This window comes from Arachis ipaensis, chromosome B10, assembly GCF_059453495.1.
Source record: "Arachis ipaensis isolate K30076 ecotype BB chromosome B10, ASM5945349v1, whole genome shotgun sequence".
NCBI lineage: Eukaryota > Viridiplantae > Streptophyta > Magnoliopsida > Fabales > Fabaceae > Arachis > Arachis ipaensis.
The window spans coordinates 76,711,738-76,726,588 of NC_142435.1; the positions used below are offsets into that span (position 1 = coordinate 76,711,738).

Consider the following 14,851-nt stretch of genomic DNA (forward strand, 5'->3'; position numbering starts at 1 on the left):
ACTTTGGTAGTTAGGGTGTTACACTTTTCAGTTCTTGACTGAATTCTTGCATATCTGTGATACTGTTAAGACTAATGGAGTAGATCCTGAAGTCTACAGGCTCATGCTTTTCCCATTTGCGGTAAGAGACAGAGCTAGAATCTGGTTGGACTTTCAACCCAGAGATAGCCTGAACTCTTGGGATAAGCTGGTCACGGCTTTCTTAGCCAAGTTCTTTCCTCCTCAAAAGCTGAGCAAGCTTAGAGTGGATGTTCAAACCTTCAGACAGAAAGAAGGTGAATCCCTCTATGAAGCTTGGAAAAGATACAAACAGTTGACCAAAAAGTGTCCTTCTGACATGCTTTCAGAATGGCCCATCCTGGATATATTCTATGATGGTCTGTCTGAGTTATCAAAGATGTCATTGGATACTTCTGCAGGTGGATCTATTCACCTAAAGAAAATGCCTGCAGAAGCTCAAGAACTCATTGACATGGTTGCAAATAATCAGTTCATGTACACTTCTGAAAGGAATCCTGTGAATAATGGGACGCCTATGAAGAAGGGAGTTCTTGAAATTGATACTCTGAATGCCATATTGGCTCAGAATAAATTATTGACTCAGCAAGTCAATATGATTTCTCAGAGTCTGAATGGAATGCAAGTTGCATCCAACAGTACTCAAGAGGCTTCTCCTGAAGAAGAAGCTATGATACTGAGAACCCTGTAATAGCAGAGGTGAATTACTTAGGTGAACCTTATGGAAACACCTATAATCCATCATGGAGAAATCATCTAAATCTCTCATGGAAGGATCAAAGGCCTCAACAAGGCTTTAATAATGGCGGAAGAAACAGGTTTAACAATAATAAACCTTTTCCATCATCGACTCAGCAACAGACAGAGAATTCTGAGCAGAATCCATCTAGCTTAGCAAATTTAGTCTCTGATCTATCTAAGGCCACTGTGAGTTTCATGAATGAAACAAGGTCTTCCATTAGAAATTTGGAAGCACAAGTGGGCCAGCTGAATAAAAGGATCACTGAAATCCCTCCTAGTACTCTCCCAAGCAATACAGAAGAGAATCCAAAAGGAGAGTGCAAGGCCATTGACATAAGCACCATGGCCGAACCTGTAAGGGAAGGAGAGGACATGAATCCCAAGGGGGAAGACCTCCTGGGACGTCCAGTGATCAATAAGGAGTTTCCCTCTGAGGAACCAAAGGAATCTGAGACTCATCTAGAGACCATAGAGATTCTATTGAACCTCCTTATGCCATTCATGAGCTCTGATGAGTATTCCTCTTCTGAAGAGAATGAGGATGTTACTGAAGAGCAAACTGCCAAGTTTCTTGGTGCAATCATGAAGCTGAATGCCAAATTATTTGGCATTGATACTTGGGAAGATGAACCTCCCTTGTTCACCAATGAACTAAGTGATCTGGACCAACTGACATTGCCTCAGAAGAAACAGGATCCTGGAAAGTTCATATTACCTTGTACCATAGGCACCCTAATCTTTAAGGCTCTGTGTGACCTTGGTTCAGGGATAAACCTCATGCCCCTCTCTGTAATAGAGAAACTAGAAATCTATGGGGTGCAAGCTGCTAGAATCTCATTAGAGATGGCAGATAATTCAAGAAAACAGGCTTATGGACAAGTAGAGGACGTGTTAGTAAAGGTTGAAGGCCTTTACATCCCTGCTGATTTCATAGTCCTGGATACTGGAAAGGAAGAGGATGAATCCATCATCCTAGGAAGACCTTTCCTAGCCACAGCAAGAGCTGTGATTGATGTGGACAGAGGAGAATTGATCCTTCAATTAAATAAGGACAACCTTGTGTTTACAACTCAAGGATCTCTCTCTGCATCCATGGAGAGGAAGCAGAAAAAGCTTCTCTCAAAGCAGAGTCAACCAAAGCCCCCACAGTCAAACTCTAAGTTTGGTGTTGGGAGGCCACAACCAAACTCTAAGTTTGGTGTCAAACCCCCATATCCAAACTCTAAGTTTGGTGTTGGGAGGTCTCAACAAAGTTCTGCACATCTGTGTGGCTCCATGAGAGCCCACTGTCAAGCTATTGACATTAAAGAAGCGCTTGTTGGGAGGCAACCCAATTTCTATTTATCTAACTATATTTTTCTTAGTTATATGTCTTTATAGGTTCATGATCATGAGGAGTCACAAAATAAATATAAAAATTGAAAACAGAATCAAAAACAGCAGAAGAAAAATCACACCCTGGAGGAAGCATCTGCCTGGCGTTCAACGCTAGAACAGAGCATGGTTCTGGCGCTGAACGCCCAAAATGGGCATCATCTGGGCGCTGAACGCCAAAATTGCACCCTGGAGAGGAGCTGGCGCTGAACGCCCAGAACAAGCATGGTTCTGGCGTTCAACGCTAGAAATGGGCAACAAATGGGCGTTGAACGCCCAAAATGGGCACCAACCTGGCGCTGAACGCCCAGAGTTGTGTGCAAGGGCATTTTGCATGCCTAAATTGGTGCAGGGATGTAAATGCCTTGACACCTCAAGATCTGTGGACCTCACAGGATCATCTCAGGATCTGTGGACCCCACAGGATCCCCACCTTCCTTCCTCATAATCCTAGTTTTTTTTTCCACATCTTCTTCTTCATCTATCCCTTATTCTTTTGCTCGAGGGCGAGCAACATTCTAAGTTTGGTGTGGTAAAACAATTATGTAAAGGATCTATAGCTCAGTGGTAGAACATGTGGCTGCAAATCAAGAGATCCCTGAGATACCTCAGGGGATGCACTTCCCTCCACATAGTTATTAGAAGCAACTGAGGATAGAAATACCAAAAATCACTAGGAATCAAGCCACAAAGGCAAGGAAGAGACATAGAAGAGCTCAAGAACATCATTGGTTCCTCAAGAAGGAAACGCCATCATCACTAAGGTGGACTCATTCCTTGTTCTTACTTTCTCTGTTTTTCGTTTTCTATGTTAAGTGCTTATCCATGTTTGTGTCTTCATTACATGGTCATTAGTAGTTAGTAAACATGTCTTAAAAGTTATGAATGTCCTATGAATCCATCACCTCTCTTAAATGAAAAATGTTTTAATTCAAAAGAACAAGAAGTACATGAGTTTCGAATTCATCCTTGAACTTAGTTTAATTATATTGATGTGGTGACAATGCTTCTTGTTTTCTGAATGTATGCTTGAACAGTGCATATGTCTTTTGAAGTTGTTGTTTAAGAATGTTAAATATATTGGCTCTTGAAAGAATGATGACTAGGAGACATGTTATTTGATAATCTGAAAAATCATAAAAATGATTCTTGAAGCAAGAAAAAGCAGCAAAGAACAAAGCTTGCAAAAAAAAAGGCGAAAAAAATAGAAAGAAAAAGAAAAAGCAAGCAGAAAAAGCCAAAGCTCTTAAAACCAAGAGGCAAGAGCAAAAAACCAATAACCCTTAAAACCAAAAGGCAAGGGCAAATAAAAAGGATCCCAAGGCTTTGAGCATCAGTGGATAGGAGGGCCTAAAGGAATAAAATCCTGGTTTAAGCGGCTAAACCAAGCTGTCCCTAACCATGTGCTTGTGGCGTGTAGGTGTCAAGTGAAAACTTGAGACTGAGCGGTTAAAGTCAAGGTCCAAAGCAAAAAAAAGAGTGTGCTTAAGAACCCTGGACACCTCTAATTGGGGACTTTAGCAAAGCTGAGTCACAATCTGAAAAGGTTCACCCAATTATGTGTCTGTGGCATTTATGTATCCGGTGGTAATACTGGAAAACAAAGTGCTTAGGGCCACGGCCAAGACTCATAAAGAAGCTGTGTTCAAGAATTATCATACTGAACTAGGAGAGTCAATAACACTATCTGAACTCTGAGTTCCTATAGAAGCCAATCATTCTGAACTTCAATGGATAAAGTGAGATGCCAAAACTATTCAAGAGGCAAAAAGCTATAAGTCCCGCTCATATGATTGAAGCTATGTTTCATTGATAGTTTGGAATTTATAGTATATTCTCTTCTTTTTATCCTATTTGATTTTCAGTTGCTTGGGGACAAGCAACAATTTAAGTTTGGTGTTGTGATGAGCGTATAATTTATACGCTTTTTGACATTGTTTTTAGTATGATCTAGTTACTTTTAGGGATGTTTTCATTAGTTTTCATGTTAAATTCACATTTCTGGACTTTACTATGAGTTTGTGTGTTTTTCTGTGCTTTCAGGTATTTTCTGGCTGAAATTGAGGGACTTGAGCAAAAATCAGATTCAGAGGTTGAAGAAGGACTGCTGATGCTGTTGGATTCTAACCTCCCTGCACTCAAAGTGGATTTTCTGAAGCTACAAAACTCAAAATGGCGCACTTCCAATTGGGTTGGAAAGTAGACATCCAGGGCTTTCCAGCAATGTATAATAGTCCATACTTTGCCCAAGTTCAGATGACGCAAACAGGAGTTCAACGCCAGCTCTCTGCCCAATTCTGGCGTCCAGCGCCAGAAACAAGTTGCAAAGTGGAGTTCAACGCCCAAACTGGCACCAAAACTGGCGTTCAACTCCAGGAATGACCTCTACACGTGTAACACTCAAGCTCAGCCCAAGCACACACCAAGTGGGCCCCGGAAGTGGATTTATGCATCAATTACTTACTTCTGTAAACCCTAGTGACTAGTTTATTATAAATAGAACTTTTTATCATTGTATTCACAGTCTTGGTTACTCCGGTTCCCCTCTGGGGCCGAGACCAATGAACTTCATTATCACTTATGTATTTTCAATGGTAGAGTTTCTACACTCCATAGATTAAGGTGTGGAGCTCTGCTGTTCCTCAAAGATTAATGCAAAGTACTACTGTTTTCTATTCAATTCATCTTATTTCGCTTCCAAGATATTCATTTGCACTTCAATCTGAATGTGATGAACGTGACAATCATCATCATTCCCTATGAATGCGTGCCTGACAACCACTTCCGTTCTATATTAGATTGAATGAGTATCTCTTAGATCTCTTAATTGGAATCTTCGTGGTGTAAGCTAGAATGATGGCGACATTCAAGAGAATCCGGAAAGTCTAAACCTTGTCTGTGGTATTCCGAGTAGGATTCAATGATTGAATGACTGTGACGAGCTTCAAACTCGCGATTGCTGGGCGTAGTGACAGACGCAAAAGGATAGTAAATCCTATTCCAGCATGATCGAGAACCGACAGATGAATAGCCGTGCCGTGACAGGGTGCGTTGACCATTTTCACTAAGAGGATAGGATGTAACCATTGACAAGGGTGATGCCTCCAGACGATTAGCCGTGCCGTGACAGGGCATTTGGATCATTTTTCCGAGAGAAGACCGAAAGTAGCCATTGACAATGGTAATGCATTACATAAAGCCAGCCATGGAAAGGAGTAAGACTGATTGGATGAAGATAGCAGGAAAGCAGAGGTTCAGTGGAACGAAAAGAATCTCTATTCGCTTATCTGAAATTCTCACCAATGATTTACATAAGTATTTCTATCCCTATTTTATTATATTATTTTCAAAAACCCCATTACTATTTTATATCCGCCTGACTGAGATTTACAAGGTGACCATAGCTTGCTTCATACCAACAATCTCCGTGGGATTCGACCCTTACTCACGTAAGGTATTACTTGGACGACCCAGCGCACTTGCTGGTTAGTTGTGCGAAGTTGTGAACCATGGTATTAGCATCATGTTTTTGGCGCCATTACCAGGGAAAGAAAGAGCGATGAATTTTACATAATCAAAGTGTAATCACAATTTCTGCGCACCAGACAGACAGGAGCGGGATCTCCGGATTTGCAGCCTCTATCTGGGGCATAACCTCCTGATGCGGGGCAGCCTGCTCTGTGGCTACCTGCTGATGAGTCTCCGCCTGGGAATGAGGCTCCTCCTCGTGCTCATCCTCCTCCTCGTGCTCATCCTCTGATGGCTCTGAAGGGGTGTCGGGCTCGGAGGGGAGTTATATTTTTGAATCCACGCGGCCGCATGGGGCACGCGGTCGCGTGGTTGGGACGAGAATGGGAGTGACGCGATCGCGTGGGGTGCGCGATCGCATGAGAGGGGGAAAGAAGGGTGACGCGATCGCATGGGTCGCGCGATCGCGTCGCTGGAAGTCGTGCGAAACGCACGACTCCAGCGCCGTTTTAGCGCAACTCTCTGTCTCCTTTTGGGGCGATGTGCAATCCATGCGACACGATCGCGTCGCTCACGCGGCCGTGTGGGATTGGTATTGGGTACGTGACGCGATCGCATGGGGCATGCGATCGCGTGGGCCAATTTGTGCGAAACGCACAAGGGCCGCACGATTCCAGCCCAACTTTCTGTTTGTTGGATCCTTATGCCGATATATATATCACGCGGCCGCGTGGGTCACGCGGTCGCATGGGTGGTGTTTTTCGCGATATGACGTGATTGCATGGGGCACGCGGTCGCGTCGTGCAACCTTCTTTTTTTTTATATGCATGAAAAATGCAGAATGCAATGACTATCATGAATGCTTATGCATGATTCCATGTTTAATAAATAAAAGGAAAAATTAAAGCAATTAACAAGAAATAAATTGAAAAAGAAGCGACCATACCATGGTGGGTTGTCTCCCACCTAGCACTTTTAGTTAAAGTCCTTAAGTTGGACATTGGAAGAGTATCCTATTATGGTGGCTTGTGTTTAAATTTGTCCAAAAATCTCCACCAGTAATTGGAATGCCAATAGCCTCCGGGGTCCCAAACTAGGCATGTAAAGCTTCTGCGCAGCTTTAAACAGATATCCAGCCTCCCGGGATGACGAATGTCAGAACATAATCCATGATCCCAAGCTGTGTTTTTTAGATCCGCCTTCATTTTGATTTGTAAGTTTCCATTCGGGCGGGTTAAAGAATAGAATCTCACCGTGGTGACCAAACGTTCTCCGTGATCCATGCAATTGAGCACGATACCAATCCGTGTACTTCGGGGTGAAGCGTGGAACCTTATTGAACCTGGTGCACCAGCTCTGAATACGAGCCATTTCCCTCTTACTCTTAAAGCCGCAGAGAGCTCTAAGCTGGCCATCTGTTTCAAGCAAACCATATTCAAGTGAATAAGTAAAATTATAAGTTAAGGATTGTACCCACTTGAAGCTTGTATTGGGTGGTAATGGCCTTGGGATAGGTGTTTTTGGTGGTTCTGCGAGTTCCGTGTCCTTGTGCTCTTCTGTGAATTCTTCCACTTCCTTGCAAAGATCTTCAATTGTATCTGTATTCTGGTCAAAGTATTCTATGTCTTCCTTATCACTCGAGTCATAGATTGGAGGTTGAGAGAAATCTACCTCCGCATCATCTTCATATTCACTTGGGGAAGATTCTTCGATCTCAGAGAATTCACTTGCGGACGCAAGTTCATCACTAGGAGCACTAGACTTGTGACTATTATTATCAAGGAAATTTGCTTCTTGGATTATTCCGTCTGATTCTTCGTAAACGACTTGCCTTGGAGATTGTATGGTATCCTCCTTAGCATCAACTGTAGTGTCTTGGACGGAGTTTTCCTCAATTCTGTATTCCCAAGGAAGTTCAGCATCGCCTAGATCTTCAACCAACTCTTCTTTTTGAACAATGACAGCTTCTTCCACTTGTTCTAGTACGAATTCATTTTCTGTCTTGTCCACTGGAGTCTCTAGTATTTCTTTCATGCTACGCTCTTCATTGGGCTGTCCACATGGAGCTGTGGTTGATCCTTGTATATTTGAGCGCCTAGTGGCCCATTGAATTAGTGCTTGCTCCAGTTGTTAAATGGTTGTTTGAAATTTAATCATTGTTTCTTTCAGGCGATCCTTTGCTTCGCGGTTTGCCAGACTTGGACATGATACAAAGGAAAGTGGTGATGATTGGGAACGATTGGATTGGTATTGGGGTAAGGAAGGATCATATGATGGCAAATGGTGAAGAAAAGCTTGTGAGTGTGGTGGTTCGAGGTTATGTTGAAAGGATGGTTCATATGCACGGGGTGGGGCTTGTTGGTAGTTACAAGGTTGTCCACTATGTCTTACAGCTGGGTATGCACGGTAGAATGGTCTTTGTCCAGGATATCTCGGAGGGTGTTGCTGCCTAAAGGGTTGATTAGATCCTCTTGGCTCCATCCATCCTTGATTGGTCTGACCTTGATGCACATTCCTGCTATAACCTCTATTTTCTTTAACAATATTAGAACCAAACTCAAAGCGAGAAGGGTGAGAGTTCATAGTAGCAAATAAAGAGAAAAAGGAAAAACAACAATAATTAAACAAGCAAAAGAAAAATATTTACAATAACCAATAATAAGGCACACGTTAGCAGTTCCCCGGCAACGGCGCCATTTTGAAAGAGCAGAAGATTGATGGTTTAGAGGTTATAAAAACTCTCGTTGTGAGTATAGTTACTAAACCAAGCAATCAACCTTTCTTACAAACGTGTTGGGTGTCACAAGTAACAAACCCCTTTAAAAATTGTTAACCAAGTATTCAAACCTCGGGTCGTCTTCTCAAGGAACTGTGAGGAAGTATGTTCTTATTATTGGCTATAAAGGTTGTAATCGGGGTTTAGAAGGTGAGAAGCAAGTAATTTAAATGACGAGTGAATTAAATGGCAAGTAAAAATAAATAATGACTGTAAAACAACTTTTGGCAAGATAAGGGAAATTAGAAGTCCAACTTAGTTATCCTTCTCAACAATAATGAAAGTTGTACCTTAATTCCACTTGGTCAACCTTTACCAGAGCAAAGGAAAGTTAAGGGACTAATTAAATTGACCTTTGAATCCTAATTATTTCCTAAGAAAAGGTTGGGATTAATTAAGTTCAACTCAATTAGCAAGGTAACGATTATCAATTATATTGAGTTTAATAACTGTTGAGTTACTGAATTCTAAACCAAAACCAAAAGTGGAAAAAGTAAATTGCTGAAATAATAAAAGTGTCCTTAGATGGGAAGCAATGGCAACTTAAATCAAAGAGAACAATCATAAACTGAAAATACATCAAATTATCATTACACTACAAGAAAATACGCTTTTTGCCACGCTTTAAAAGCGTGCCGAAAAGTGCAAAAAAGCGTGCCGATAGCTTTTCGCCACGCTTTTTGAGCTATCGGCACGCTTTTGAAAGGGTCACATCTGCCAGCGTGCCGGTTGCTCTATCGCCACGCTTTTCTGGATCTATCGGCACGCTTTTTTTGTTGGCACGCTTTCTTTTCTTGCCACGCTTAAAAGCGTGGCCATAGGTTTTAACCTTTCGGTACGTTTTATAAGCGTACCGAAAATGCACGTATCGCCACGCTTTTAAAACGTCCCAGAATGTATGCTTTGGGTACTCTTTAAAAGAGTACCAATAGGGGAAGATATGGCTACACTTTTTAAACGTGCCAATAGGGTAAACGTATGAGGATATGGGCACGCTTATAAAACGTCCCAGTAGATGAGGATACGCTTTTAAAGCGTGCCGATTGCGAAGTTATGGCCACGCTTATTAAGTGTGCTTGTTGAGCCCAAAATTAAGGTATAGCCACCCTTTTTAAGCGTGCCCATAAGTTTGGTCAGAATTTTTTTTTTTATTAATCTTCCTAATATTTCGTGCAAAATTCATATAAAATTTTAAAATTATAGACAAAAATAAAATTATATATATTGAACTAATCCAACAAATATAAACTTTCCCATAAAAAAGACATACATATAAAATTGTCACCATAAAAGTAGGTTTTGATGACAAAGTACCAAAAAATAGTCATAACAAGTAAATAAGAATTGTCATTCCAACAAGTGTCACATATCTACTTCTATATACTTAGTTACAAAATATCAAATTTCATGAGTAGTGTGATCATCCATTATGAGCTCCATTGTTTTTATCACTGCCCTGCAGAATTTTAAATAATCTTGTGTTAGTACATGTTATAAAATCGACTTCAATTAAGTCCAACAAATCCAATTCCAAATCCAAATTGATTAAACATGAAAATGGCAAAGCAACTTTAATTAGATCCCACAACATTGCATATTCAGCCATTAGAACAAAAAACACATATCAAACACAAAAGAAATAGTCCCCTATACATGGTCACAAAAGGAGCTGTTCACACAAATTTCAAATTATTGGAGCAGAGGAACAAACATTTACATGAGTAAAAAATTTTCAGAATTCTGGTTACATTTTGTTTTTTATTATTATCCATTAGCAGATTTGGTGTGTGGAGTCAAAATTGAGTAAGCTAGAAATGAAAGAGGCAAGGAATAACAAGCAAGTCGGAAGAGAAGAGATGGTGTAAAGTGGAGTCGCAGGTAACAAGTAATTAAAAGCTAAAAAGAATGCTACAATTCACAAGTGCATCATCATCATGCAATTGGTTTAGCTGAATGGTAAGCAACCCATCTATAACTAAAATCCATATTCCTTTTCCCTAATTAATGCTACACTACCTCAGGATAGTAGTAATTAAATTTAAATGACAAGAAAGAAAAGGGAAAAACTGAGCAAGAGAAAATGACAAAGGAGAATATATGGTCAAAACTCAATAAAAAAAGGGTTGTGGGCATGTTAGAGCGCTTTATTCCCAACCGCAATCAACGGCTTCCGCCGAAAATGAGATTAAATTGCCAAATCTCTTTCTTTCACACACCCTCTATCTCAATTCTCAATTCTCAATTCTCAATCAACAGTAATTCAATTCAGCCAGCTACTTAAATTCTCAATCAACAATAATCAACAGTTCTCAATTCTCAATTCAGCCAGCATAAATTCTCAATCAACAATAATTAACAATTCTCAATTCTCAATCAACAATTCTCAATTCTCAATTCAGCCAGCAACATAAATTCTCAATCAACAATAATCAACAATCCTTAATTCTCAATTCAGCTAGCATAAATTCTCAATCAACAATAATTAACAATTCTAAATTCTCAATTCTCAATTCAGCCAGCATAAATTCTCAATCAACAATAGTCAACAATTCTGAATTCTCAATTCTCAATTCAGCCAGCATAAATTCTCAATCAACAATAGTCAACAATTCTCAATTCTCAATTCAGTCAGCATAAATTCTCAATCAACAATAGTCAACAATTCTCAATTCTCAATTCTCAATTCAGCCAACAACATAAATTCTCAATCAACAATAATCAACAATTCTCAATTCTCAATTCAGCCAACAACATAAATTCAACATGAAAAATGAAATTCTATAATCTAAATCAAGAGAATGACAATAATACAAGGCTAGGACAGTTACTTACATCATCGGTTGGTGGAATGTGAGTTGCTTCAGAGGAGTGGGGAGTATTTCTTGGTCTACTACTTGAGGCATCCTAAGTTCAGTTTTTCCATTGAAAGATCTTTTATTATGCCTCCACGGGTGATTCATGGGTAAAAATCTTCGATGATCCATATAAACAGTCTTGTGACTATGTTTCAAATAGATAGAAGAAGTCTCATCATTACAACACGGACAAGCCAGTTTTCCCTTTGTACTCCAGCCAGATAACATAGCGTACGCAGGGAAGTCATTAATTGTCCATAAAAGACATGCTCTCATGTTGAATGTTTTGTTTTTTGAAGAGTCATATGTTTCTACACCTGACTCCCACAATTCTTTTAATTCTTCAATAAGCGGTTGAAGAAAGACATCAATGTCATTTCCTGGTGATTGTGGTCCAGGAATGAGTAAAGAGAGCATAAAATAATCAGGCTTCATGCTCATCCAAGGGGGTAGATTGTACACCATCAAAACAACAGGCCATGTACTATGTGTACTGCTCAAAGTTCGAAACGGATTGAACCCGTCGCTTGCTAAGCCTAGTCTCACATTACGAGGATCCTTCGCAAAATCTTCATATCGACTGTCAAATGCTTTCCATGATTCACCATCAGTAGGATGCCTTAATGAGCCATCTTTAACACGCTCATTATGATGCCAAGACATAGCTTCAACCGTCCTTGTGCACATGAAAAGTCTTTGAAGTCTGGGAATCAAAGGGAAATGCCTTAGAGTTTTTGCAGCAACTTTACGAGACTTTCTTGATGAGGTTACATCATCCTCTTCCACAGACATGGCATGATACGTCATTCTCATGCCCCTTTCGATACAACATGCAGTCATTAGGACATGCATCGATCTTTTGGTAGTCAAGACCCAAATTCTTTATCATATTCTTGGTTTTATCAAAAGAAGTAGGGATATTCAAATATGGCATTCCTTCTTTTAATAATTCCAAGAGAGAAGTGAACGACGCGTTACTCCAACCATGCAAGCATTTTAACAGGTAAAGACGGATAGTAAAAGATAATCTTGTGAATCCTTTACACCCGGGGTATAGTTCTTGGCTTGCCTCGTCCACCAATTTATAAAATTCCTTTGCACATTCGTTAGGCCCTGTATTTTGTCCATCAAAGTGCGTAGTATCTCTGAATCTATCACGTATCAGCTCATCAATGTTATCATTAAAATTATATTCACCGTCTGTGTCACTGTTAACATCCATAGCAACAAGTGATTCTCCATGATTAAACCACCGCCTATAACCTTCTACAAATCCGTGGCATATTAAATGGTTATACACGTCATCTCTCTTTAACCAAAGTCTATTACAACACTTTTTACATGGGCATTGAATTTCTTCCCCTTGAGGAATTTCCGCTGATGAAAAAGCAAAATGTAAAAAGCTTTCTACACCAAGTTGATATTCTTTCAAATGGCGGGGCGTATCCATCCAATCCTTGGAGACATCCATCGAAAACCTATGTATTTCAAATAGATAGCTAAGTTCCTATTCTAAAAGTCCTTAATTGATTTTAGTCTCACTAACTGCAAATCTAGCTTCCTATGTAACTAATAAGAGAGAATGTTTTCCCAACCTCCAAAATACTTTGAAAATATCTAACAAAAAATATCAAAGAAAATTGAGTTTTAACAATTCTTAAAGAAAGCCTTAAAGTGACTGCCTCGAGAAAGCACTTAAGTAATATACACAACATGAATAACAAATTAAGTAGTATACATAACCTCTAATGATAGAGGTTCTGATCTATTACATGACCTCTAATGATAGAGGTTCTATTAAGTAGTATACATAACCACGATCACATGACCTCTAATGATAGAGGTTCTATTACAAAACAAATAAGTTATAACAACTATAATAAGTTATACGAGGTTAGGACATAAATAACCATGATCACATTAGCGTAGTTGCCTCTATAGAAGCTGTCAGAATTTTTAAAATTAAACTAAAATAAAGATAGTAGCTAGTCAACTAGCACTGCAGAAACTAAATCCGTACCCTAGCAGCAACGGCAGTACCAGAGCAGAAGCAAACCAAGAGACGTGGCAGCAGCAACAGCAGCGAAAAAACAACTATTAAAAGCCTGTATTAAAAAAAAGACTTAAATCAACACTAATAAGATTCAGTAGCAACCAAGCAAACACAAGATTCAGTTCAAGCAAATAAACACTGTTTTCAATTTTACTGTTGTATATATTGACTAGTATATGACATGGCAAACAAAGGTAGAAAAAAGTAAATACTAGTTTTGTGTAATGATATATGCAGGTTCTGAGTACTTTAATCCAAGTACTTTAATCATTCATGGGAATTAGTAACCTCTTGAGGCAAAAAAAGATTGTGAGTATGATATTTAACAACTTAATTACACATAGGATAGCCAAATCATGAAAACAAGGGGACCAGTAGTAGGCCACATCTCTTTACTTTCCCATTAATTCAAAGAAAAAAAACTCTTGAATCAAGAAAAAACCACTGGCTAGATACCACATCATGATAGATCATACATCTCTAATATCTCTCACGAAACAATAACTGCAGATTCCTCCAAAGTTTTGTGAATAAATATTCTAACACTATAGACAAAACAAAAACAATGCTTCAAATCCCAAGTCCCAATCTGCTACAATTTCTTCCATGTAAGGCATTAGCCATTATTTGTTAGGCTGAACTCTCAAGCAGAAAAAGAAGCAAACTTTTTCAACAATGAGCAAACCAAAACCTTTTAAACCAATAGTGACTAAGCATATTAAAATATTAAAGTTGAAGAGGGCAATAATCATACCTGTTCACTAGTAGGTACTTTCCTCTTCAAGCAGTTTTCATGCAGTAGCTACATAACCGAAAAGTAAAACAAATTAAAATGAGAATGTAATAAACCATGTTCAACTTTTTGGCTTTTTACAATTAGTAAGAAATAATGGCAAACCTGGTAAGCAACTTCAGATTGGTTATATTCACATCTTCTTCCCCAATCACCAACCACCAAAAAATCAAGAGAACCGTCACTTTTACATATTTGTGTAAATCTCTGAAGCTCTGCAGATGCATAAAGAACCCACAAACCAAAGCTAATAACAACAATAATCGTGAAGAGAAGAAAAGATTTAGACATGGTTATTGTGAGTCTTGAAACAAATGCAAAACCAAAGAGGAAAGATCACTCTATTTTTGAAAAACGGTTGCTGTTTTCCTACATTTATATATATATAACCAATCCTCAATGTAACCTCCTTAGAAGAATATTAATAATCAAGGTACTAAGTAACACAAATTAATGTTAGATCTTGTGAAACTGTGAAAGCGACAGCAATTGTAAGCCACTGGAATTTTTCTATTAACAGTTAATTCCAACTCAATTTTCAAGGAGCATATCTTAGTAATATTTTAATTTTACTATATTTGGCAATTGACATTAGAATCAACTTGAGAGAAACTTGTAATATTTTAATTTCACTTTTAATGGCAACTGCAAAAACCAAACAAGTGGTGCGGTTGATCAGGAAAATAACATGGGTTTGCGAATTGGGAGGCATTAGTTGGTTATATCTGAGGGAATATGCCCAGCATAACTCTTTGCAAATGGATATTCCAACG

At 39.1% G+C, this 14,851-nt stretch overlaps 1 protein-coding gene and 1 pseudogene across 1 annotated transcript; both read right to left on the reverse strand.

Moving 5' to 3' along the window:
* Positions 1–11,205: 11,205 nt before the first annotated feature.
* Positions 11,206–12,682, reverse strand: LOC110267390 (uncharacterized; annotated as a pseudogene).
* Positions 12,683–13,216: 534 nt separating this feature from the next.
* On the reverse strand, positions 13,217–14,428 carry LOC107624361 (uncharacterized). The gene is made up of 3 exons (XM_088487137.1): positions 14,184–14,428; positions 14,040–14,087; positions 13,217–13,337 (listed from the first exon to the last, which is right to left on the reverse strand). Exons 1-3 carry the CDS (start codon positions 14,367–14,369, stop codon positions 13,254–13,256), a joined length of 318 nt encoding a protein of 105 aa, XP_088343263.1. The 5' UTR covers positions 14,370–14,428; the 3' UTR covers positions 13,217–13,253.
* Positions 14,429–14,851: the final 423 nt, after the last annotated feature.